Source organism: Grampus griseus, assembly GCF_964374135.1.
Source record: "Grampus griseus genome assembly, chromosome: 4".
Classification (NCBI taxonomy): Eukaryota; Metazoa; Chordata; class Mammalia; order Artiodactyla; family Delphinidae; genus Grampus; species Grampus griseus.
Genome location: NC_138997.1, coordinates 43,833,832 through 43,859,127, shown reverse-complemented (window position 1 = coordinate 43,859,127; position 25,296 = coordinate 43,833,832). Strand labels below are relative to the sequence as shown.

Genomic DNA, 25,296 nt, shown 5'->3' with positions numbered 1-25,296 from the left:
AATCATCTCTGGATGGGTCCCAAAGCTTCTAGTCTTATTCTGTTATCTTCATCCCACCCTTGCCCTGCAGTCCATTCTTCATACTGTTGCTGTCAAAGGAATTTTCTGAAACCACAAATCTGATCTGATCTCAACACTCTCATGTTTAACAGATTGCAGTAGTTCTTCACACTTGGGATAAAGTCGAATTTCATTTCACGGTTTACAAAGTCTGGCCTTTCTAGACATATTTCTTGCTGTTCCTTCTGATTATTTATGTTCTTGCCCTAAACCATCACACATGCTGTTTCCTGTGTAGGAACACTTGTTTTCCTCTCTGTAAGAACTCCATTCCTTCTTCCCCTGGCTGATTATTTAGGCCCCAGCTTCAATACCACTTTCTCAAACAGACCTTTCCTAATCTTTGATCTATCTTAGGCCTCCCGAGCATATGCTCCCATAGTACCCAGTCGTTCCCATATGTCAGGTTTTATTGTAATGGCCCATTTTCTCGCCTGTATCCTTTACAAAATTGAAAGTTTAACCGGGGCATCTCATCTCTGTTTTCAGCATTTGACAATGTGATGGCACAAAGTGCTCCATAAATATTTCTTGAATAAATGGATGTTGATGTTTGATGAAAAATGAGTGAAGGAGAGTCACTGTGGTTGAATATTTTGTGTACCATTATCTATGTCCTGTAAATATAGTTCTATATGTTGTTTTGTGTGAGCAATGAGATTGGTATTGTGGACACTTGCATTTCTCAACAGGGTGCTGGGACTGATGAGTTTACTCTGAACCGAATAATGGTTTCCAGATCAGAAATTGACCTTTTGGACATTCGAGCAGAGTTTAAGAAGCAGTATGGCTATTCCCTACATTCAGCAATTAAAGTAAGTCTCTTCTTATAAATAGCAAAACATATCATGCCTCTCTCTACCCATCCTTTTTCCCTTATAATTCTCAAAACATGGAGATATGTGACTTAGGTTTCTCTCTCTTGTCAGTGTGTAAATGTGTTTCCTGAGTTTAAAAGAGTAATAACAAAATATCCCTTAAAAACTGTGATTATTTTTCAGCTCTAAGATCCCAGGTACATAAAAGACACTCAACATTTTTTTCAGGTTTAGTGGCCACTAATTTTTCTTCTTTTGTGAATTGCATATGCAAGTTGCTTAACCTATTTTTTATATTGCAGTATTTTAATTTATTTCAGTTTTTCTTTCTGACAATAGAAGAAAAGTACGTATTTAAAATTTCTTCTTTGTTTGACTCAAAAGATAACATCGTTCTGCACCTTGGAGTTCTTTTATTTCAGGATATAGGAAGCTTTCTCATTCTTTTTAACAGCTGCGTATCATTCCATTATTTGTATATTTGTACCTACCACATCAACAGATGTTTCAAGTTTCTTGCTATTATAAACAACGCTGCAATACGCATATACAATTTCATAAGGTACAAGTGCATCTGAGGGATAAGTTCTCATGAGTTGGTAGGATTGCTGAGACAGATGTAAATATATCCATAATTTTGGTAAATATTACCAGTTGACTTCCACTGCACCTCAGTTAGTCAACTAGATTCATTCACCAAAATCGTTTTTGTTTTTTGTTTTTAATGAGAGCCGTTGTTTTTGCACTAAACCTTTGCAGGAAAAGATGCATGCCTAAGTTGAAATAGAAAACTTATTCAAAAAGGCAGCTGTCAGGCTGTGCCTGGGGCTTAGCACAGATTCCATCAACTGCTCATACTCAACGAAATTTAAATCGATCTGACACATTACAATAGTTTCAATCAACAGAGAAAGATACAATAACGTTAACCAAATTGTTTTTGCCAAGGCAGAAAAGGAGAGGCATATGTTTTATAAAGATTGCCAGTAACAAGGTTGAAACACGAAGAAAGCCTTCAGTTCACCCTTGGCAAACTGGGAAATTCAGTTAACTGGTAGCTCTCCCTGCCCCCTCCATGGTCTGGGTAATTGAGGCTTATTGTATTAGGAAACATTTAAGCAACGTGTATCTTGACAGAAAAGAAAAATCCATTGCTGCAGAGTTCAGTGTGTAATTTAAAATTATCTAAGGTTTCTTCACTTCTGTCACCTAACATACATTATCAAGTAATCTCATTACGTTTTCAAGACTGACGAATAGGATATTTTCAATGGTTAAAATTCTGTAATTCAGGAGCTAGAGTTCCATTTTGTATATCATCTCAGCCTTGGGTTCCTCTTCCTTCCGTCTTTAATTTAGACATTTCTCTGCTCATTAACACCTTTCTCAAATGATGACTGGAGGGGAGGAGAAGAGGAAGAGAGTAGGTGAGAACAAATCTGTATTTCTTAATAATAGGATCTTAATTTAAAAATTGGATGAAATTACAGTTTTTGGTAGATTTCCTTTATCAACAAGTTGAGTAGCTATTTAATAAATAGCATATTTCCAGGGTCTTTAAAGGAAAATATAATAGCTACCCTCAGTTAATTCATAATCTATGTGGAGACTGAGGTGGGCATAAATAAAACAATTACAAGATAATAATATGAGTTACCACAGTATTCTGCCTAATAATATTTCATATTGATAGTACATACTAAAACGTGAGATTATAAATGCAAAAAATTTTTTTTTCAAAAAGAGAGAATAAAGTGGCTGACATAAAGAAATAATATGGGGCTTACCTGGTGGTGCAGTGGTTGAGAGTCCGCCTGCTGATGCAGGGGACACGGGTTCGTGCCCCAGTCCGGGAAGATCCCACATGCCGCGGAGCGGCTGGGCCCGTGAGCTATGGCCGCTGAGCCTGCGCGTCCGGAGCCTGTGGTCCGCAACGGGAGAGGCCACAGCAGTGAGAGGCCTGCGTACCGCAAAAAAAAAAGACGTTTGGGATTAGATAGGGAATATTTCTTGGGAAATGGGTCTTGAGCTTGCCTTTCAGGTGAATAAGCATGTGTTAAGTGCCTCGCATGAGCCAGGTGCTATGCCGGTCAATAGGGTCTCAAAGGGGAATGCTCTAGAAACATATATATGATGAGAAGTAGGAGGATAAGAATTAATCAGGCACTTGATTGATTAGGAGTCTACCTTGGGAATATGGAAAAATAAAATCTGAGTGGCAATATGCATTCAGTTGAAAGGAAGACTTGAGATCACAGAATTCGTATTCCATTCATTCCATTTAAAATATTTACTGAATGTATATTATGTGCCAGGTTCAGGATTACAATTATAAGTAAAGAAAAAAGTTTTCTGTCCTTATGGAATTAGAAATAAATGTAAAATTACAACCATGTTCAATGTAAAGGAGATTGTGCTATAAGATCACATAACAGGAGGATTTGACCTATAGGAAGGTTATGATTCAGATCTAAAAATGACTAGACTTAACAAGGCGAAGGCTGTGGGGGTCAGAGGTCAGCAGAGCCTTCTAACAAAAGGAATTGCAAGTGGAAAGATCTCGTGGTGGAGGAAACATTAATGAAAATTGAGGCTGGCGGGACCAGATCATTCAGGACTTTTTCTGACAATGTCTAAGGATTTTGTCTTGCTTAAGAGCGATGGGAGGCCAGTGAAGTGTTTAAATTTTAAGAACATAGTGTCATGACCAGAAGTATATTTAGAAAAGATCCCTGTGACTGTGGAGAATGAATTGGACATAAGATAGAAGGTATGTGGGGTGATGAGTTACTATATTCGTCATATTAGAGTAGCTCTGACTGTAACACAAAATAGTGATGCAAAGCTACTGGTGATACAAACGGAGGAAAGAGCAAAGACTCAAAAGATATCTAGGAGTTAAAACTTGGTATGAACATCTTGGTGTGAGGAGAAAGGAAGGGAAGGAGTCGAGGATGACTCCCAGGTTTCTAACTCCCAGACTCATAACAAACGTGGCATCTTGTACTGTAAGCCTCAATCTCACCTGGTATCTTTTCTGAACCAAGATCCTTTTTTGGCTAGCCTAGGCGAGAGGAACTGGGAAACATACTCTGTGGGGATGTAGTTCATTTCACTTTCTTAAGTCAGGAAGTATAGTTTGGTGTTAAGGAGCCAGGTTAACTGGGTTCGAATCCTCCCTCTGCATTTATTCTCTATATAGTCTGGGGCAAATTTCCCAACCTCTGTTTTTCTCGTTTTACTTATCTGTTAGGTGGAGCTACTATGGTATCTACTGTACAGAGTTATTATAAGGGTTAAAGGAGTTAACCCTTAGAAGAGCAAGTGTTAGATAAACACTAATATAAATATTATTAAAACTATAATTTCCTAAAGTTTTGTGAGAAAAATAAGATTATGTAATATTAGGTAATTGATGCACTCATTTTTTTTAAACGCAAATTGAAATTGCAGTATATCAGGAAGAATTTAAACATCATATATTATAAAGAAGATGCTAGGCTGGAACAGGATTACACTCAGGTGTGAATGGGTGATGGAATTACAGGTGCATTTCACTAAATGGTACAGGTCATGAGCCTTACACGCCAGTGAATCCCCTAGTGCTGTGCGATTTGATTCATTCATGGTCCCCTCATTATTTACGCCATGTCTGTCCTTCTCTCCATCGGTCCTGTCCCTTACAGTCAGATACTTCTGGAGACTATGCAATCACACTCGTAAAGATCTGTGGAGGAGATGACTGAGTCAAGAATATCATTTCTAAAGGCTGCCTGCTCCCATGACGGACTTTTCCCACAGCTCTAATTACTTCTCTCTCGCAGTATTTATAAGTACAAGCAAGTGTCAAGAGCAACCTGTTTTCCTAATAGAGATTTTCATTGTTCCATAATAATAACAACAACAAAGTGATTATTATCGTAGAACATCTCATCATAATGTAGCCGTTTATAAATGAAATTTTTCAATGACATTAAGGATCAGCTAATACTATCCAAATTATATTTCTGCTTTGGAAGTGAGACTCTTTGTTCAGTTCTAAAACATAAAATGCAAAACAGTGTAATACAAGTTCTTGCCTCTGTAAAAGGTAATCTGTTGTTATCGTCAACCAGCATTGTTTGGTACCCGGCACTGACAACTAATGACATTTTAAAACATGTTTTGGTTATAAAGCTTTTGCTGCTTCCATTTGTCTACCGTCTTATTAATCACATTCATCCTTAAGAAAGGAATAAACACGAAGATGTATGTACTCCTGGCTTCCCCTTTCTCGTCTGATCAAGCTAGAGCAGTGGCAATGCATAATAATTTATTTCAGAAAACGTCTGCTGAACTACTGCTCTAACCATTGCCCATCTGAATGGCAGCACGAATTGTGGTCGTTTCATGTTAAATACAGGGGTGTTTAGAATCAAGTTTCTAAGATATGCTTTTCCTCTAAAATAAGTTGGCAAAACTACACATTTCAACAAATCTTTCATGTTACCTTTGAAAGGGACCTAGGATGAAATACCTAGACTAAAAGGAAATATATGAGGTAAAAAATTCTAGTTGGAGTTATTAGTCTGACCTAAAATAGAAATGATAGCTGTGTGAGAAACAGTGATGTCCAGGACTTTTAATCAGTGGATTCCACTGGTCAACATTTCTGAGACCTTGCAGAAAGATGGAGAAGTTATTTCTCATTCTGAGATTTCCAAAATGCATATGGGAACAAAGCACAGGGATTTAGAATCCACATACCAGGTTTTGACATCCTGCCCTACCATTTACCACTCTGTGATGCTGGGAACTACGAAACCCTGCTAAACCAAAGTTGTCTCATCTTAACAGCATTTACCTCTCTCATAGGTTTGTTTTTTTAAAAAAAAAGATTAAGTGAAATGATGCCTGTGAAGCACTTAGCCCTGTGCCTGGCAAGTGTTCAGTTACCATGTTATCATTTATTATTACCAAGCAACATCAAAATGATCATGACAGCATTGCAACCATTCTTCAGTAGACTTCAGTTCACCTACCATGTGACACACCCTGTGCTAAGTTAAGTGTTGGGTACACCACAGGAACGAAGACTCGTTTCCTTTGCCCAAAGAGCTTAAAATCTGTTTAGGGAGAGAGACCCATGTGGTGGAGGCTTAGAGTACAAGGGGAGGTGACCGGTGATAGGCAGGGGCTAGATTATGAAGGTCTCACAGACCATGCTCAAGAGTTTACAAGCAAGGGAGAGTCATGGAAGGAGAATTCAAGGAGAATTTCAATCAGGGAAATGATTTTTTGGTCAAATTTTTGATCAAGGAAGAGGAATGTGTGGGAGAAGAAAGCTAAAGGCAGGGAGCCCACTTGGCAAATTAATTTTCTAATCAATACTAGACGCGTCAGTCTGAGCTAAGATAATGGCAAGGGAGAAAAGGGGGAGGAATATACACACTCAAGAAGTATTTAGGAGGTAAAATTGACAGAACACAATAATCAAAAGGGTCAGGTGTCAAGTATACCCTCACGATTTCGGCTTAAGTGATTTGGTAAGTAAGTGTCTCACCAAGCAATAAATCATTGCTAATACTCATTGAGTGCTTACTGTATATCAGGCACTATGTTAAACAGTGTAGTATATGATAAATCATTAATCCTCAAGGAACTTTCCAATGTAGGCGTTAACTCACAGATACAGGAATGGAAGCTTAGAGAAATTAAGTAACTTGCCCATTGGAAGAGCCAAGATTTAAACCCAAGCAGCCCAACTCACAGTGTCCAGGCTATTAACCACTATTTTGCCTTAGAATTTATCCCACTCCAAGGCCACTGTTCTTTTCAACCCTAGAACTTAGTTATTGGAACGCAGGGATTTTTGTCTGTTACATTCACTGCTATATCCCTAGTGTTTAGAAAGTGCTTGGCATGTAAAAGGCACTTATCTATAGCATTGCATGTCATGTATTTTATTTATTTTGACTGCTACATATCACTCCATTGTGTAAGTCATATATTCATAAGTATAATTTCTAGGAGGCCACAAGATTGCCCTGGGGGAAGTAGGGGGAAGCATCATTTTATCTGGATCTCTTCCCTTTGTGCTTCTTGAAGTGATGGTGCCCCACTATGGCTACAGAAGTAGCCTTCATCTCCAGTCAGTAAGGGGCAGAGTGTAACATGAAAAACACAAAACTAGGAAGGCCTTGGGTTTTTCTCTTTAACGGGTTCTGATCACCAATTTCCCATGTTGGGCAGCGGTTGGGGTGGAGATGAAGATGGCGAGTGGGTCCCACACCAAGAAGCAATGCTCTGATACCAGCTGGATGTCCTGCAATTCTGCTCAATTCTGACACTGTCTACCTGGTGCTAGCAAACCCCATAGGTTAAGGGCTCAGTCCTATAAGACTACCCCCCTCTTCAGGTACCAGTCAAGGTTGTCACCTGTGCTTCTGACCGACTGGCTAAAGATTGGAGTTTCCATCAACCTCCACTTTGGGTGTGACCAATTTGTTAGAGTGCTTCACAGAACTCAGGGAAACCTTTACATGTTTAGCAGTTTATAATAAAAGAATATGGTAAAGGATACAGATTAATGTCTAGATGGAAGGGATGTGTAGGGCAAGGTGGGTGGGAAGAGGTGTGGAGCTTCCATGCCCCATCCAGGCCCACCCCCTCCATCCCCCCTGCCCAGTACCTCCATGTGTTCACCAGCCCGGAAGCTCTCCGAACCCCAGACTATTGGAGTTTCATAGAAGCTTCATCACGTAGGCTTGAGTGATCATTAACTCCATTTTCAGCCCTTTACCCTTCTCAAGAAAACGAGGGGCAGGGCTGAAAATTCCAAGCTTCTAATCATGGCTTTGTCTTTCCAATGACCAGCCCTCATCCAGGAGCCACCCAGAGTCACCTCCTTAGCAAAGACCAAATATTAGGACAAAAGATACTCCTAATGCTCTTACCACTTAGGAAATTACAAGGGTTTTAAGAGTCCTGTGCCATGAATGAGGGGCAGAGACCAATATATATGTTTTCTGTTACCTCACCAGGGATTCACTGTGTACCTTGTCATAAAAAAGGATAGCTACTAAACCATTGTGAAAGTCAATGTAAATGTTATACATCTCTAAATTCCTAGTCCAGTTCCCTAGTCAGAGTAGGTACATGACAAATCTTAATGACGATTATTTGTAAAGTGGGGTTGTAGATCTTTCCTGCCCTTTGCACCAAATAGGTTGATGTAAGGAGCACAGGAAATAATGCTTGGAGCTACTGTGAAAAGTATTGAATGCTATTCAAACGTGATGTAGAATTGATAGTAAAATTATCATTTTTGTTGTATGTATGAATCAAGGACTTACTACGTGCTGAGTACTATGCTAGATATTTTAGATCTCATTTATTCTCAGAGCATGGTTATATGAGTCAGTGTTATCGCCATTTACAGATGAGGAAAATGAGGCTCAGAAAGGTTAGGATACTAGCCCAAGGTTACACAGCAGGAAAACCAAGGTGTAGGATCTAGGTCAGATGGTATTTGTGCATGAGTGAGTATGAAGAAACATAAGAACATGAAGGGAGTGGTGATCACTGGACAGAACCCTGCAAAGAGAAAGGAACTTTGAGATAATGAAAGGCTGCAAGGAAAGCTCTCTTCCAACCCCTCTACTCTCATCCTTCTTGCCTCCTATGCATTGGGCCAGCTGGTAGCTGCTGAAAGTATGTTTCTGATGATTCTGATGGAACGTGGTTATCTCAAGATGGAAGGTTGTTACTGACCCTTCCAAAGAACTGCAATATTTATTTAAATGTTTAAATACTACATGAGAATGAGAGGGGCTGTATAGGGCACAGGACAGTGCGTGGTTTAGTGCACGGGCCCTGAGGTCATGCTGCCCAGATCTGTGACTGTAGGCAAATTACTTGACCTTGCTAAGTCACCTCTTCCTCACCCTTAAAATGGGGACAGTGGTAGTTCCTATCTCATAAAGTTATTTTGATCATTAAACAAGAAAACATTTAAAAGGTGGTTAGCACAGAGTTCTATCGGTAGCGGGAGCGGAGAGCGGACCCCAGAGAGCCCCGAGCAGCCTCACCGCTGCCGCCGGCCTAGTTACCGTCCCAGCCCGAGAGGAGCCGCAGCTGCCGCAGGGGGCCCCAGTCACCGTCGCCGCAGCCACAAGCAGCGAGGCCGAGACCCGGCAGCCGCCCGCCGCCCCCCGCCCTCAGCGCTGCCGACCCCAAGCCCCGCACGACGGGCAGCGGCGGCGCCGGGCGCGGCGGCCCGGGAGGCCTCACACCGGCGGCGCCTGCCGGCGGAGACGAAAAGACCATCGCATCGAAGGTTTTGGGAACAGTAAAATGGTTCAGTGTGAGAAACGGGTGTGGTTTCATCAACAGGAATGACACCGAGGAAGATGCATTTGTTCACCGGACTGCCATAAAGAAGAAGAACCCCAGGAGGCACCTTCGCGGTGTAGGAGATGGGGAGACCGTGGAGTCCGATGTCGTTGAAGGAGAAGAGGGTGCGAAGCAGCAAACGATGCAGGCCCTGGAGCGGTTCCAGCGCAAGGCGGTAAACGTGCCGCACACCGCGACCACTAGAGCCGCTCTCCACGTCGCAGCGGTCCTCCACGTCGCAGCGGTCCTCCACGCAACCTCCAGCAGAAGTACCAGAAGAGTGAGAGTGGGGAAAAGGCGGAGGGATCCGAGAGTGTCTCCGAAGGCCAGGCCCGACAGCGCCGGCCCTACCGCAGGCGCAGGCGCCCACCTTACTGCATGCGGAGACCCTATGGGCGTCGAGCACAGCGTCCCAACCCTCCCGTGCAGAGAGAGGTGATGGAGGGTGCGGACAACCAGGGTGCAGGAGAACAAGGTAGACCAGTGACACAGAATATGTATCGGGGTTATAGACCACCGTTCCGCAGGGGCCCTCCTCGCCAAAGACAGCGCAGAGAAGACGGCAGTGAAGAGGATATGGAAAATCGAGGAGATGAGACCCAAGGTCAGCCGCCCCCTCAACGTCGGTACCGCCGCAACTTCAATTACCGACGCAGACGCCCAGAAAACCCTAAACCACAAGGTGGCAAAGAGACAAAAGCAGCAGATCTACCAGCTGAGAATGCGTCCGCTCCCGAGGCTGAGCAGGGCGGGGCTGAGTAAATGCTGGCTTACCATCTCTACCATCATCCGGTTTAGTCATCCAACACGAAGAAATGAATATGAAATTCCAGCAATAAGAAATGAACAAAAGATTGGAGCTAAAGACTAAAGTGCTTGCTTTTTGCCTGTTGACCGGATAACTAGAACGATCTGCGTTACCTATGCAGCATGGGGTTTTTATTATTTTTACCTAAAGACGTCTCTTTTTAGTAATGACATACGTGTTTTGTTTTTTTTTAAAAAAAAGCCTGGTTTTTCTCAATACATCTTTAAAGGTTTTTAAATTGTTTCCTATCTGGTCAAGTTGAGATTTTTAAGAATCTCATTTTTAATTTGTAATAAAAGTTTACAGCTTGATTTTTTCAAAAAAGTCAACAAACTGCAAGCACCTGTTAATAAAGGTCTTCAATTAAAAAAGAAAAAGATGGTTCGTATAGTGCTTAGCGTATGGTAAGCCCTCAAAAAATGTTAGCCCAGATCATATTATTATTAGTGTATTATTCAAGGGCCATGTTTTTTATTGCCTCCAATTTCCACAAGGTGGCAGGTCGAGTTCAAAGTGGACCCCATGGCTCTGTGTCCCAAAGGCAAAACCTATTTTTAATTGTTTCAGAATAACTGGGACAATTATGAATTGTTCAGAAACATCTTCATTGTCTATAGAATGTTTGGCACGGTCCAGGCATCTTACTGTTGCTGAAAAACCCTTCTTAATGGACCATATGGATGATTTAATTTAATCCTCTGTTTCTCACGATTCCCGGCACCGTCTGCATTTACATGAAATGTATATTAACTCTTCCAGGGATCACCTGGCTGAGTACATTCAAGTCATCTCGTTATGCACTAAGTTTAGGCCCTGGAAGACTGTGAAGAGGAGACAACGAGCAAGCTGGAAGGAGTCCTGGTCTCTGTGACTGGTGAACTGTAGAAGGCAGGAGATCTGTACACCTCATCTTAGAGTGACAGGGTGTTTGCTCATGAGGAGCTATAACAGGGCATATTGAGGGAAATGTTTCAATAGTAGAATTCAGATTTTTCTTCTATGTATCTATCCTCTTTTTCCATTTCCCTAATTTCATGTCATATTGCTAACCTCCAATTTCTACAATTTTACTTTGTCTTTAACGCATTGGTTTTGGGGTCAGATCACACTGGGTCCAATTCCTGACTCCACTACCCATGATGGCAGTGATTATAGCAGCACATATTTGACAAATACTTCTTTACACCGCCATTCTTTTTTTAATTAATTTTTTAATTGTGGTAACATTGACTTATATAAGTTTCATGTGTACAGTGTTATATTTCTACTTCTGTATACCCTACAACATCAATTCTTTACCTGATAATAACAAAACCTACCTGAAAGAGTTGTGAGGATTGAATGAAATAAAGCACATGAAGGATTTAATTCAATCAGAAATAGTTACTAGTAATTACAATGGCATAGCCTTGCCCAGCAAGTGGCAGATAGAACGTGTTCAATGAGCATTTGTAGAGTAAATAAATGATACTTATTTTAGTACTTCACAGTGATAGTAACTCTTAAGACTGGCCTTGGATATCTTCAAGGGAAACGCTCACTGAAATCAGTGTGATCTTGTCAAATGTGTTCTCTGATTATGGGAGTCCAGTGATATATAAAGCTCCCCAGGCTTGTTTCCTGCCCACCACTCATAATTGTGACATGTGAGCATTCAAGTTACTTAACCTTTCTGTGCCTTGATTTCCTTATCTGTAAAGCCAGTGTGGCAATAGCATTTAATACTTCAGATTCAGATAGGTGTGAGGCTTCAGCAAGTCAGTTTAGGTAAAGCACATAGCACAGAGCTTGCCATACCTTAAGTGCTCAATAAATGTTAGCTGTTATCCTCTGGCTCGGTTTGGAAGACCTACCATTGCTTCTATTTGATTCACTTGGGGGATTTTGGGATGTTGGAAAGTCAACGCTTCTAGTTTGTAATTAGGAAAGAAGATAAAGCAGACCTCTTGACAATTTCCTGCGTATGAAACCTTGTGTTTTATGAACCACGGAAAGTACCCCAAATTTCTTCTCAACCCACCCCAGCAAACTGACAAATTCAGACCTTTCCCACCCACTCTCTGTACATCTCCCGTGGGACTATGAAAATAAAGGAAGTATTCGTTGCTTTGTGCATAAGCTGTTTTCCTAGTGGTATATTTCTTCTAGTTTCGACAAACTCAAGCTTTCTGCCAGTTTTATCTACCAAAGGGTCAGCCCTGCTCCGAGACCAGAGTTTGCCTGTTTCTGTGGATTTTGCAAAGTCAAAAGTGGGAGAGAGGCAAATTTCAAGTGAGGAGAGTTACAGAGTAGGAGTAGCACTGAATGGCTGCTGCAGTGAACAGTAAAAAGAAATCCCCAGTCTTCAAACCCAGGACACCAAAACAGCCCATTCAGCTGCATGAGTTTTAAAACACAATTATGCATGAGGGAGAACGGGCCATCAAAACCTACTGGAGTCCTCTGCTGGCACAAGCTTTGTGGAACTGAATGTGGCAATAAATAATGGCCAGGGTGACTTGCAGAGCTCTGGGCTTGCCCTGAAGTAACTGATACAGTATCAACCACCAGACAAAAGAGAACTTTGACAAAGGATACTGAGATGAAATCAGCTCCCACATACAGGAGCATGCCACAGTGGGGTAGAAGGTGGGGAGAACAAAGGTCCGGGTGGGAAGTGAGCGAGAAGGAGACAAAGTCACACCTCCCATTAGAGAACTGCAGGCAGAGCAGAACTAGCCTATACCAGTGCTCCTGGCCACATCTGTCACGTGAAGGTTAGAGGTTTTCAAAGTGGAAAATTTAAACTTTTCGTTTTGCTTTGTGTTAGAGAGTCAAGTCTACAGAGACAAATTCACATCATGTATTTGCACATTCTGTGTAAACAGGTGTTGACTGATGTCTTCATGCAAAATATCTTCTTTGGTTGGCTGTCAGTCAAACCAAGTCTGTGAGTCCTTTATTCCTTCAAGTATTTATTGCATGGTAACCATGGACTAGGAACTGTGCTAGGTGCTGGGGTTACAGGATGAATAAAGCTACTCATTTTCTGACTTCAAAGACTTGATATTCTGGGGAATGAGAAAGAGAAAGTAAAGACAGATACCCAGCTAATTAGTAAATACAGTGTGGTGGTGGTGGTGATGATGGTGACAGTGGTGATAGTGGTGGTGGTGATGGTGGTGATGATGGTGACGGTGGTGATAGTGGTGATGGTGGTGATGCTGGTGGTGGTGATGGTGGCGATAGTGGTGATAGTGGTGATGGTGGCAATGGTGGTGGTGTTGGTGATGGTGGTGGTGGCACTAGTGATAGTGGTAGTGATGGTAGTGGTGATAGTGGTAGTAGTGGGGGTGATGGTGGTGGTGATGATAGTGATCATGGTGGTAATAGTGATAGTGGTGCTGGTGTTGGTGGTAGTGTTGGGGGTTGATGGTGGTGGTGGTGGATGGGTGTGGGGAGCAGGCAGACCTGGCTGCCCCGCCTTGAAGATGTTTGACCTCAGACAAGATTCTCACACTGTTGCTCCTGACTTCCAGAGTTGACAAATAAAATATTTAAAGAAACTGCTGATTATTAGATGCTCAATTAAAAACTGTTAAAGTCCTATATGGCAACGATTAAGAGTCTAAAGCCAGTCTAGTTCAGGTTCAAATTCTAGCTCTAAACATACTAGTCATGAACAAATTATTTAAACTCTTGGTGCCTCCGTTTCCTTATCTGTGAAATTTGATAGTAATAATTAAACCAACCACCTCAGATTAAACAGATTAAATAGATCAATGCATGTAAGCACTTAGAACAACCCAATGAATAGTATGCTCTATGTGAGTGCTAACTATAGTAAGATGTGATATGCTCTGTAACGATGCTATTTAAAACGCTGTGAACTACTATGCATCATAACATCTTATGGAAAAACCCAAATGAACTTTTTGGCCTACCCAATAGATATAGATATAGATAGGCAGATAGACAGACACACGTATAAAAGAGATACTTGATATTTTGCTACATAGGAAAAAAAAAGAACATGTTAACAACACAGAGGGAAACAGAAAACCAGAGAGACTAGAAGAACACACATGACAGTGGTAACTGTTCATCTCTGGGTGGTCTGATTACAGGTAACTCATTTTGTCCCCCTAAGTTTTGTGTTTTATAAAATTTTAACAGTTATTGGTTCACTAATTTTAAAACATTTTAAAATGTTTAAGGAAGGAAGTAAGGAAGTTTGGTGATTAAAAGGTGCGTAGAGGGCTTCCGTGGTGGCGCAGTGGTTGAGAGTCCGCCTGCCGATGCAGGGGACGTGGGTTCGTGCCCTGGTCCGGGAGGATCCCACATGCTGCGGAGCGGCTGGGCCCATGAGCCATGGCCGCTGAGCCTGCGCGTCCGGAGCCTGTGCTCCGCAACGGGAGAGGCCACAACAGTGAGAGGCCCACGTACCGCAAAAAAAAAAAAAGGTGCGTAGAGCTCCAGTGAAGGATTGATAAGATCTATCAGGGAAGGTGTCACCGGGAATGGAAACTCTGAGCCAGGTATTAAAGAAATTAACTAGTAGGGGCTTTGAAGACATACTGACTGGTACAGAGATGAGGACGAGCTCCCAAGAACTGCCCGATTATGTATTATTTGATTACACGGGAAAGTCATGCAGCAAATAGTGCATGGGATAAGTGGACCATCAACCCTCAGTGAAGAGCCTTCTCTGGGCCTGAATATCGAGCCCATCCCTCGTGTTCACTTGTTGTCCTGTTTGCTGTGGTATCTGGTGGAAAGTTTGGTTCCTCTCTCTCTCACTCTCTTTTTCTCTCTCCAATTTCAGAAATCTCATTGTGGAATCCTGTCTGTTGAAGAGAGCTAGAGACCAGTTTAAGTCTTTGTGATGGAACCCACAGAATAGATGTTAATTATATTACCTACTTTCCAGACACTGACAGGTAATCTGAGAGACATGTAGACCTCCCTATCATGGCTGAGAACCAGTGTAAGTTCCATCTTGTGGATGTCCACTCAAAGCTGAGTCTTTCCCAGGAAGTGGGTGATACACAGTGACGTTCAGCTGGGAATGGTCCTACTTTTCCAGCTCTTCCTGTGCCTCTGGACTCTAAGGCGGTACCAGCCTGTGCCACAGGCAGGGCCCACCAGCTCAGGGCACCTGGCAGTTATCTTCTGGGTACCAGCCTGCACCTTAGCCTTCTGACACTGGAGGGCTAAATGCGACAGCAATGACTGGAGAATGTCTTCAGTTTATTCCTGTATGTTTCTGGAGAGAAGACCTGGTGACAGGGAAAAAGCAGCTTCCTTCTTCTCTCTACCTCCTGTCTCTTCTTAAGCCCTCTGCTTTAATTTCTGGCTGACTTGAGCAATGTTGACAAGACAAAGAGAAGTCTTTCCACTGTTTAGTCTACTTTTAATTATTTCAATATGGAGACCTTCCCTGGCCACCAGGCAACAACTGTCCATTCTTGATTTTCTCCTCTTTCTTACTTCTGGGTGCTGGGGATGTAGTTTGGTTGGACCAGAAACTTCTTGGGAGGTCCAAGCTTTCCCATAATGTATAATCAACCCAGAGAAAGCCCCTGTGGGGAAACTCCACAGATCTCTCTCTGGCTACACCTCTGGGGACACTGTGGTTGTCCTACTTCTCCTGGGCTGCTCTTGGCTTCCTCAGTGTGATGGTTCTGTCTTCTTTCTTCAGGAAAAAGTCTCCCTGACCTCTCCCTTCCTAGGTATAAAGGAAAGACTCTAGGCTTTGGAGCCACACTCTGAGTTCAAATGCCACCTACTTGCTGTGTAACTTTGGGCAAATTACTTCGTGAGGCTGATCCACCATTTCCTTTTGTTTATAAAATGGGAGTAGTGAAATAAGTCAGAAAGAGGAAGACAAATACTGTATGATCTCACTTAAACGTGGAATCAAAAAAGAAAAAATGTGGCACTCAGGTACAGAGAACAGATTCGTGGTTGTCAGAGGTGGGGTTTGGGAGGCGGGTGAAATGGGTAAAAGTGGTCAAAAGGTACAAACTTGTAGTTATAGGATAAATAACTCATGGGGATGTCATGTAGAACATGGTGGCTGTAGTTTCTAACACTGTACTATATATTTGAAAGTTGCCAAGAGAGTAAACCTTGAACTTCTCATCACAAGAAAAAAAAAAATCTGTGTATGGTGATGGATGTCAGCTAGCCTTACTCTGGTGATCATTTCACCGTACATACATGTATATACCAAATCATTATGTTGTACACCTAAAACTAATACAACGTTAATGGCAATTATATCTCAATTTGGAAAAAAGATGGGAATAATTTATGTAACTCATAGTGCCAAGAGGCCCAAGGAGGGAATAATGGAAGATATGAAGAGTTAAATGAGGTAACATAAGTTACCTAACAAAAAGCACCTAACACAACATCGGAAATACAGTAATAATTGGACATTATTTACACCTTTCGCCAGTTTCCCATTCTCCTTTGCTATACCTGGTACATGCATATGATCCTTTTTGTTTCAAGTGTTTTCCTATTAACAATTATAGGGCAACTGACACAGTACTGCATATTCTGTTTAACAACCGTGGGGAAGTTTGACAGCTTAACAAAACATCCTTGACTCCCTTGCAGAGAGGAGAATTCAGCTTCCCTTGGACTTTGGCTTTAAGACCTCACATTGTTTTCTCAGAAAACAGACCTGAAGACCCGGTAGGTGTTAACGGTGCTCTGATCCTTTCAGGTGTCTTCGTTTCAATAATAATAATAAACGCCAGTTTCTTAGCACTGAATATGAGCAATCTGTAGATGTTATCTCCTTTAACCTTAACTCCATGAGGCAGGTGACATCATCCGCATTTATAGTTAGGAAACTGAGACTCAGAAAGGCTAAGTGCCACCCTACATCACATAACTAGATCATTCTGAAACCACGAGACAAACCAAGATGTCTAATGGCTCCAGAATCCATGTTCCTGGCACTCTCACCAAGGTGCCTTGAGGCAACAGTAGCAGCAGTTGCAAAGCTCTTTACTTGAGAGGCCTTTTTCCAAGGGGAGAAGGGTCTGGAAACTTGGAGCTCTCATGACCCACCTGGCTTCTCGCCCCAAGCAATTTCACAATACATCACCGGCATCTAACATTCATAAGTAATGAAGCCAAAATTAGTCCCTCGGAAGTTTACAGATCAGTAACCTAAAGTCATCTAGTACAGGACAAAAGCCACCATGATAAAGAAAGCAGTGACTGTATCTTTAAATCTGGGGTGATTTGGTCAGGAGGCTCTCAGACCCGAAGTGATCGGTTGACTGCATGTCTTCTGCTCGCTGAGAACCGTGCTATCAAGACTGGAAAACTCCAGAGTGGTCGAGGCAGGGCACAGGTGAAAGGGCAGAGTTGGAAGCCTGAACAAACTTTTCCCCATGACTTACAGAACTTCCCTAGTTCTGCGTTTCCCATACTTTCTGAGGGGGAAGTAGGCTCCTTTTTAGTCTTCTTTTCCCCATGCCTCGCAGAGCACCAGTACTGGAACCACTCAGCCACGCGGACCGGGCAGCATCTAAAGGTCAGGTCGCCGGCGGGTGCAGTTTGAGTAGAAGTGATCGCAGATGTGCAGGCCGACATCCAGAGGGTCAGCAGGGCCAGGGCCTGAGCCATGGGGCCATCCACGTTTTCTGGAGTGGAAGGGGAATACGAGTCAAGACAGGATTGAAGAACAGGAAAATCGCGCGGAGCTCTGGAAGAGAAGCAGCAGAGTCGCCCTTTGTCCCGGTGTCCTCTTTAACAAGGCATTGGTGAAGGAATAGCGCATACTGATGGCCTACTGTGTACTTAGCACTATGCTGCATGCTTTATAGAGGCCCTTAGGCACAGTAATGTTAGAAAGACCTCGTTTGTCCTAACTCTGCTACCAACTAGCTTGGAGAAATTGAGAAAATCATTCAATCTCTCTGAGTGTTTATGTCATCTTTAAAATTGCTGCAGCGGGAGAGGCCACAGCAGTGAGAGGCCTGCGTACCGCAAAACGAACAAACAAAACAAAACAAAATTGAACTAATAATATCTATATTTATCACTGAGCCCATCAATATTAATTGAAGACCTACTGTGTGCTAAGCATTATAAAAGCTGGATATACATGTAGGTAAATTAAAATAAACCAGTATCTTATAAATAAGTTCTAGGAATGTAATGTACAGCATGATTATAGTTGAAAATACTGTACTGCTTATTTGAAAGTTGCTTAGAGAGTAGATCTTAAAAGTTCTCATCACAAGAAAAAAATTGTAACTGTGTGATGGACATTATTAAACTTATTGTGAGAATCGTTTTGCAATACATCAAATCATTATGTTGTATACCTTAAACTTGTATATCACGTTATATGTCAATTATCTCAAAATCTCAATCTGTCTCAATAAAGCTGGAAAAAAATTTTAATAAAATAAAATAAATCAGTGACTATTTTTGTGGCACTTGCAATCTACGTATACAGGCAAGCGTGGTAAATTACATAAAATGCTTGGAATTTGGCAGTTATTATTTCATTTAATCTTCACAGCTATCCTATGAAGAATATGCTCTTTTCACATCAACATTATCTGCTATTGTTAACTTTTGAAACCAAACCTAGGCAGATCCAGACTGAGAAAAAAAAAAATACTGAGTACTAGATTCATCTTAATTGCAGAAGTTAAATGACCATCATTAGTTGATGGTTCCATATAAAGTCAGTTTGAGAATGTGGTATTTTTGATATTCAAAAATAGACCATGTGTTTCATTGATTCATGCCTTCTGTCACTGAATATTTGTGGTCCATCATTGTATTCTTAGCGTCTAACCCAGTACTTGGTACATTTTAGGTGATTGATACATAATTGCTGAATAAAATTGAGCACTTATTACATTACATTATTACCAGGCATTAATTCTGAAAATTGCATCGTATCTGATCTTTGTTCTTAGAAATTGTGTTAGGGCCTGTGGATGAAAACATAAAATTCTGGCCCAGTAAGCTTTAGAAAGCTATGTCAATAGAAATGAAGGTAGGGAAGAGTGGTGGAGATCAGTCTTAAATGAGGAGAGTCCCCCCATGACTTCAAAATAACCCCTCTATCGCTACTCTGAACCTATCTCTTCTTGCTCCAAGATATTTCTCATAATGATGAGTGTTCCCCAAGATTCTGCCCCTAGATTTCTGCTGTACTAGAAAATGTATGGATTTTAGAGTCTCTAAATCAAAGTCTCAGAACTTACAAGCTGGGTAATTTTTGTGAAGTTACTTATTCTTAACCTCTTAGCTTCTTCTTATGTAAAACTGGAGCAAGGGCAAATTCTCTGGTCAAAAAGATGAAATAAAATGCTGTATCTGAGAGTAGCTGGCAAAATGAATGAAAGGATGGGAAAGTAGACACAGGTGTAAGTCCATGTTACAGTAAAGCCAGGGGGAGAGGAAGTGTAGAATGTCATTGGTGCCCCCGCGAAATCCCTTGACTCTCAGCATTACGTACATGCTGACTGCTCTCACTGCAAGTGCCTTCAGCCTTTATCTCTCTCCAGGAGCTTGGTAACTTCTCTGGGTCAGCGTGCCAGGGAGTTACCAAGAGACTTAAAGAGAAATGGAGAGGTGGGCTCAGGGTGCAGCTAAAGTTAGCCAGCACTGGGTAGGAAGTGAGCATATCTTTAGAGCTCTGAATTTTCCTCCAAAAACACAGAGTAACTTGATAACACAAGAGGAGAAGATGAATGAGAAGAGTGCGAGGGATAGGAGCAAAACGAAGAGGAGGAAGAGCTCCCAACTAATTATTATCTACCAAGTTACTACTACTACCTACTAGTTCTTTCCATTTATTTCCATGGGGTCTTTGAATGTCAAGTCTGGGGTGTGACTTGAAGCTCTCACGCTAAGAACTATTGGGAGAATGGCGATTTCGTAGGAGAACATGTTTCAGGCGAGAAGAAGAAAGAAAGAGGTTTTAAAAATGGGTTTATGGGGCTTCCCTGGTGGCGCAGTGGTTGAGAGTCCGCCTGCCGATGCAGGGGACGCGGGTTCGTGCCCCGGTCCAGGAAGATCCCACATGCCGTGGAGCGGCTGGGCCCGTGAGCCATGGCCGCTGAGCCTGCGTGTCCGGAGCCTGTGCTCTGCGACGGGAGAGGCCACGACAGTGAGAGGCCCGCGTACAGCAAAAAATAAAAAATAAATGGGTTTATGTTAATAGAAATGTAATGGTTAATTTCATGTGTCAACTTGGCTAGGCCACAGCACTTGGTTATTTGATCAAACATTATTCTATGTTTCTGTGAAAGTATTTTTAAGATGTGATTAACATTTAAATCAGCAGACTGTGAATAAAGCAGATCACCCTCTGTAATGTGGGTGGGCCTCATCCAATCAGGTGAAGGCCTTCATGGAAAAACACTTTCCTCCCCTGAAGAAGGGGAAATTCTGCCAGCTGGCTGCCTTTGGACTTGAGCTGCAACTTCAGCTCTCCCCTGAGTCTCCAGATTGCTGACCCAACCCTGCAGATTTTGGACTTGCCTACCACCACGATGGCATGAGTCAATTCCTTAAATTAGTTACTCTGTCTCTGTCTCTTTCTCTCTCCCTCTCTCTCTCTGTACCTCTCAGTAGATAGATAAATGATAGGGATGGAGATGTAGAGATGTACATATAAATAGATACATACTATATCTACATGTCTACACCTAGATACATACATACACACCTTATTGGTTCTGTTTCTCTGGAGAAACCTGACTAATACAGGGACCCAGGGACTTTTCCCACAATGGAGTGGGGGTTCCAAAGTTTCCAGCGAAAGGCAAAATGGTAATGGAGTGAGGGAGAACAGAGATGAGGTGAGAGGGGCGAGACTGACCGAATGGGGAATTTGAGGGTAAGGAACAGATATGAAAGATTCATGAGAATAAAGGCATAAACCCTCATCAATTAGGGTTCATTGCAGAAAACAGACCATTCTGGTTATTTTAATGGAGTTTGGATTTAACACACAGAATTGGGTACTTACAAAACCTTAGGAAAAGCTGAGTTTCTGGAAATGAATCCTAGAACAACACTGCCAATGGGCCTTCCAGGGAGCTGCTTCCCGGCCACAATCGGGAAGACAGGCACTCGGAGCTCGCCACTGGAAGCATTAACTTCAAGAACACCCGACTTTAGCTTATTCCAGGGAACCCAACACAATGGGGGCCAACCCTTCTGCTGGGTACTACTAGTAGGCGCAATGCCTAGTGCCAGCAGTACATTTAGGAACCCATAAAACTATTTAAATTTCTTTTAAAATTAGAAGAAAAAAAGAAATTTTAGGTTGAATTAAATGTTTAAATATATAATAATAATATATTAATCTTTATCCCAATGCAGTCGTGGAATATAATTTTTTTTAATGGAGGAAGGGGCCCATGAAGGCAAGGGTACCTACTAGGGCCAATGAAAGACTTAATGTGGCCCCAAAAGCCATTGCTGCTGCCCACTTTGTAATTGCCTTGTGACACCTGTGAAACTAGTGACCAGATCCTGTAATGTGCTGCAGAAAAAGCGTGCTGGACAAAAGAGAGAGTGAAAAAAGAAGAAACTCTCGCTTCCACCTTCTTAACTGATGCAAATGCATCTAATCAGTAGAAATGATTTGTATCTAAATTTCTAGCTCCAGAGGAGTCTGGAACATATAGTTTTTAGATTTCCAGTCTCCACAGTACCAGAAGACACACACGAAGGAGGTTGGAATGGATGCTAGAACCTCTCACCACATCTACCACACTTGCGTTAGTTACAGGAGTACCAGGAGTATGGCAGGGCCTCATGCTAGAGGAAAGGGAGGACAGAAGGCCCTAATGTAAAAAAAGTTAAACTTTGCTGAAAATGAAAGAAATGCTGCTTTACTCTCCAAGGCACAGCATATGTTTCTGCCCAGTAGTGACAGTGAGTTTCAAGTTCTGACCCCACCCTAATCCAAACAGATGTTACAATTAGACTGTACCAGTCTATTCCCCCTATGCAATTTTACTAGCAAAGAATCCACAAATAAGAGGATGGGGTAATTCATCTTCAAGTAAACAGCAGCTTCCAGCTTCTCTTGGTACTTTTCCTCCCCTCTGATCTCATCTTTACCACTCTTCCCTTTGCTCACTGTGCTCCAGCAGCATATGCTCCTAAAACATGTCAAACACGCTCACCTCAGGGCCTTTGCCCTTGCTACTCCTAAGCAGGAAATAGCCTGACTTACTCTCTCACCTCCTTTAGGTCTCTCTTCAAATGCCATCTTCTCTGTGACACTTTATGTAAAAGGGCAACCTCAAGCACTCCCTGTCTCCCCCTCTGCTCTAGTTTCCTACTTAGCACTTATTACCTTCTGACACTCCCTATTTTTTTTTTTTTTGAAGTATAGTTAATTTACAATGTTCTAGTTTCAGGTATATAGCACAGTGATTCAGATATATATATATACACACATATATATATATTCTTTTTCATATTCTTTTCCATTATGCTTTACTACAAAATATTGAATGTAGTTCCCTGTGCTAGACAGTAGGACCTTATTGTTTATCCATTTTATATATAGTAGTGTGTATCTGCTAATCCCAAACTTCTAATTTATCCCTCCCCTACCCTCTTTCCCCTTTGGTAAACTGGTGCAGCCACAATGAAAAACAGTATAGAGGCTCCTTAAAAAACTAAAAATAGAATTACCGTATGATCCAGCAATCCCACTCCTGGGCATATATCCAGAGAAAACTGTAATTCAAAAGGTACACGCACCCCAATGTTCATAGCGGCACCAGTTACAATAGCCAAGACATGGAAGCAACCTAAATATCCATCGACAGAGGAATGGATAAAGAAGATGTGGTACATATACACAGTGGAATACTACTCAGCCATAAGGAAAGAATTAAACAATGCCATTTGCAGCAAACTGGATGGACCGAGATATTATACTAAGTGACGTAAGTAAGGCAAAGACAAATACAATATGATATCATTTATATGTGGAATCTAAAATATGATACAAATGGACTTATTTACAAAACAGAAACAGACTCACAGACATAGTAAACAAACTGACACATTCCATTTTACATATTTGATGAGGATGTATTTTCACCTCTAGAAAATAAGTTCTATGAAAACAGGGACTTTGTTCAGTGCTGTATCCTTAGCACCTGGCTAAGTGCTAGTAGTAGTGCCTGGCTAATTAAGTGCTCAAAAGAATTTGTGAAGGAGTGAATGAATGAATGAAAAATGTTCACACTCAGGTTCTTTTCTCCCAGCTAATTTATTTTTGCTAACCTGATCATCTTTGAAGTTCTTTGAGATATCTATCATCTATTTATCTATCTACCCATCATCTATCTATCATCTATCTATCTATCTATCATCTATCTATCTATCTATCATCTATCTAGAGTTTAGATCCATGCACAGAACTGAAACCGAGAAGAATTACATCAGCAAGTCCTCTGCTTCAGTAATCCAAATTTATAGCTCAATGCTTCCTTGGTAGTTAATACCTCATTTTATATGTGATGAGAGACCCAAAGAAAAGTAACCTGCTGAGGGTTGCACAGGAACAGAGTTTAGGTCCCCTAATTCTGAGCTCAGAGTATTTTCTGCTCTAAACCATTGTGACTTGTATTTTTTTAGTATTATTTTCATGTGTATCCTAGGAATATTTGTGGGAAAAAATGACTAACAAGGACAATCCTCCCTTTTATTTTTGTTGAGCCTAGAAAATGACATGGCTCTATGTCCTTGGCCATGCGTGGTTTAAGTAGTAGTATCATGAGTTATGCAATTCACATGTGAGAAGGATTCATTTATGCCTGTTTTTTAGAACTTTCCCCCTTTTAGAAGGTACAATCTGTTGAAAAGAACCAGCACAACCTCACAACTTATTATGTAAATTCTTATAAATACTGGTTACAGAAAAGGTTTACCCAACCATTATCATTCACTATGTTCCTATCATCTGTTAAAAATATGACATCCAATTAGGTAATGTTAGGTTTCTAGAAGGTTGAAACATTCATCATTTTGGCAAATGAATAGTAATTGCTAAATTCACTAACCAGGGTACAGACTAAATTCATCTTGACCTGGGAGTTACCAAACACTGAATTTTTAAGAGAATGTCTAAAAGCATCTTGTGCTGAAACCATTATTGCCAACTAAATGGTTCTGTGTACTAGATTCATCTGACCTTAAAAGAATTCCTATAACATTCCCCCCTGTTCTTGTTCCTGTGAGGCTGGCAATCAGAAAAGTGAGTCATTGGTTAGGCTTAACTTTTGGACAGACATCTTATTTGCAAATGGATGGTACCCAGAAATTCTATTCTAAGATTGGAAAGACTTGTAGCAAGTTTTTCCTGGGACAGATTTGCAATGACATTTGATAGAAAAAAGAAGGGTGTGGGTCTAGATAGCTAGAGGGAATTTCAGCTGTGCTAAGGCCATCTAAAGCATCAAACTTCACTGGGGAAAATTCTGGAAGCCCTGCCAGCTGGCGAGGTTAGAGTCTAGCAATAGGGATTAAGTTGGTCCTAGAGGTGAGAGGACGTGGCCTCTTATCACTAACCTGGAGGAGAATGGCACTACATAAAGTTTTTTTCAGACCCAAGGAGTATGCAACTAAATCCTAGTAAAATGACTTCTCAGTTTTGTTTTGTTTTTTGAAGCCAGTCCCTTGTTGTCTGCAATGCAGTTCTCCAGAAAATAACCCTAACTCCACTCATTTTCTTTCAAGAAAAGGTATGGAATGCAATTGAGTGACAGTACATTATTATAGGATATTTTAGTTAAGATCTTTCTGGATGATAAAGACAGAAAATCCTCCTCAAACTGATTTACCCAAGAGAAGGAATTTATTGAATTGTGTAACTAAAATCCAGAGGTACTGTGGACTTCAGGCACAGCTGGATTCAGGGTTCAAAATGTGTCATAAGAATATGGTTTTTCTTCATTTCAATTGATTGATTTCAGTCTCAGTTTCCACATGGGAACAAATGACTGCAGGAGTTCCAGCTTCATATCGTCTCAGGTTCACGCCCATTGAGAGAGAATGTCTGCCACTCTTCCAAAGCCTCTCTTGAATTTTAATGGCTGTTATGGGCCATGTGTCATCCCTTAATTAAATCTACAGCCTAGAGAAGGCTAGGCTCTCATTGGCCAGAGTAACTCTGGGTTGGGGATGGAAAAAATCACCAGAACCACGGGAACTGAGAATGGGGGGTGGGAAGGA

General features: G+C 41.5%; 1 protein-coding gene and 1 pseudogene across 3 annotated transcripts in view; both read left to right on the top strand.

The window, feature by feature from the left end:
* The window catches only part of ANXA3 (annexin A3), a 58,675-nt gene extending 53,542 nt beyond the window's left edge, over nucleotides 1-5,133 (top strand). For both annotated transcript variants that reach the window (XM_082653926.1, XM_082653925.1), the window contains 2 exons: nucleotides 753-875; nucleotides 4,565-5,133. In XM_082653926.1, the coding sequence (XP_082510052.1) occupies nucleotides 753-875; nucleotides 4,565-4,624 (183 nt within the window). In that variant the 3' untranslated portion in view covers nucleotides 4,625-5,133. The remainder of the gene's footprint in view (nucleotides 1-752; nucleotides 876-4,564) is intronic.
* Nucleotides 5,134-7,129: 1,996 nt separating this feature from the next.
* Nucleotides 7,130-10,113, top strand: LOC309822262 (Y-box-binding protein 1-like; annotated as a pseudogene). The gene is made up of 2 exons: nucleotides 7,130-7,136; nucleotides 8,905-10,113. The product of its transcript is annotated as a Y-box-binding protein 1-like (transcript).
* The last annotated feature ends 15,183 nt before the right edge of the window (nucleotides 10,114-25,296 follow it).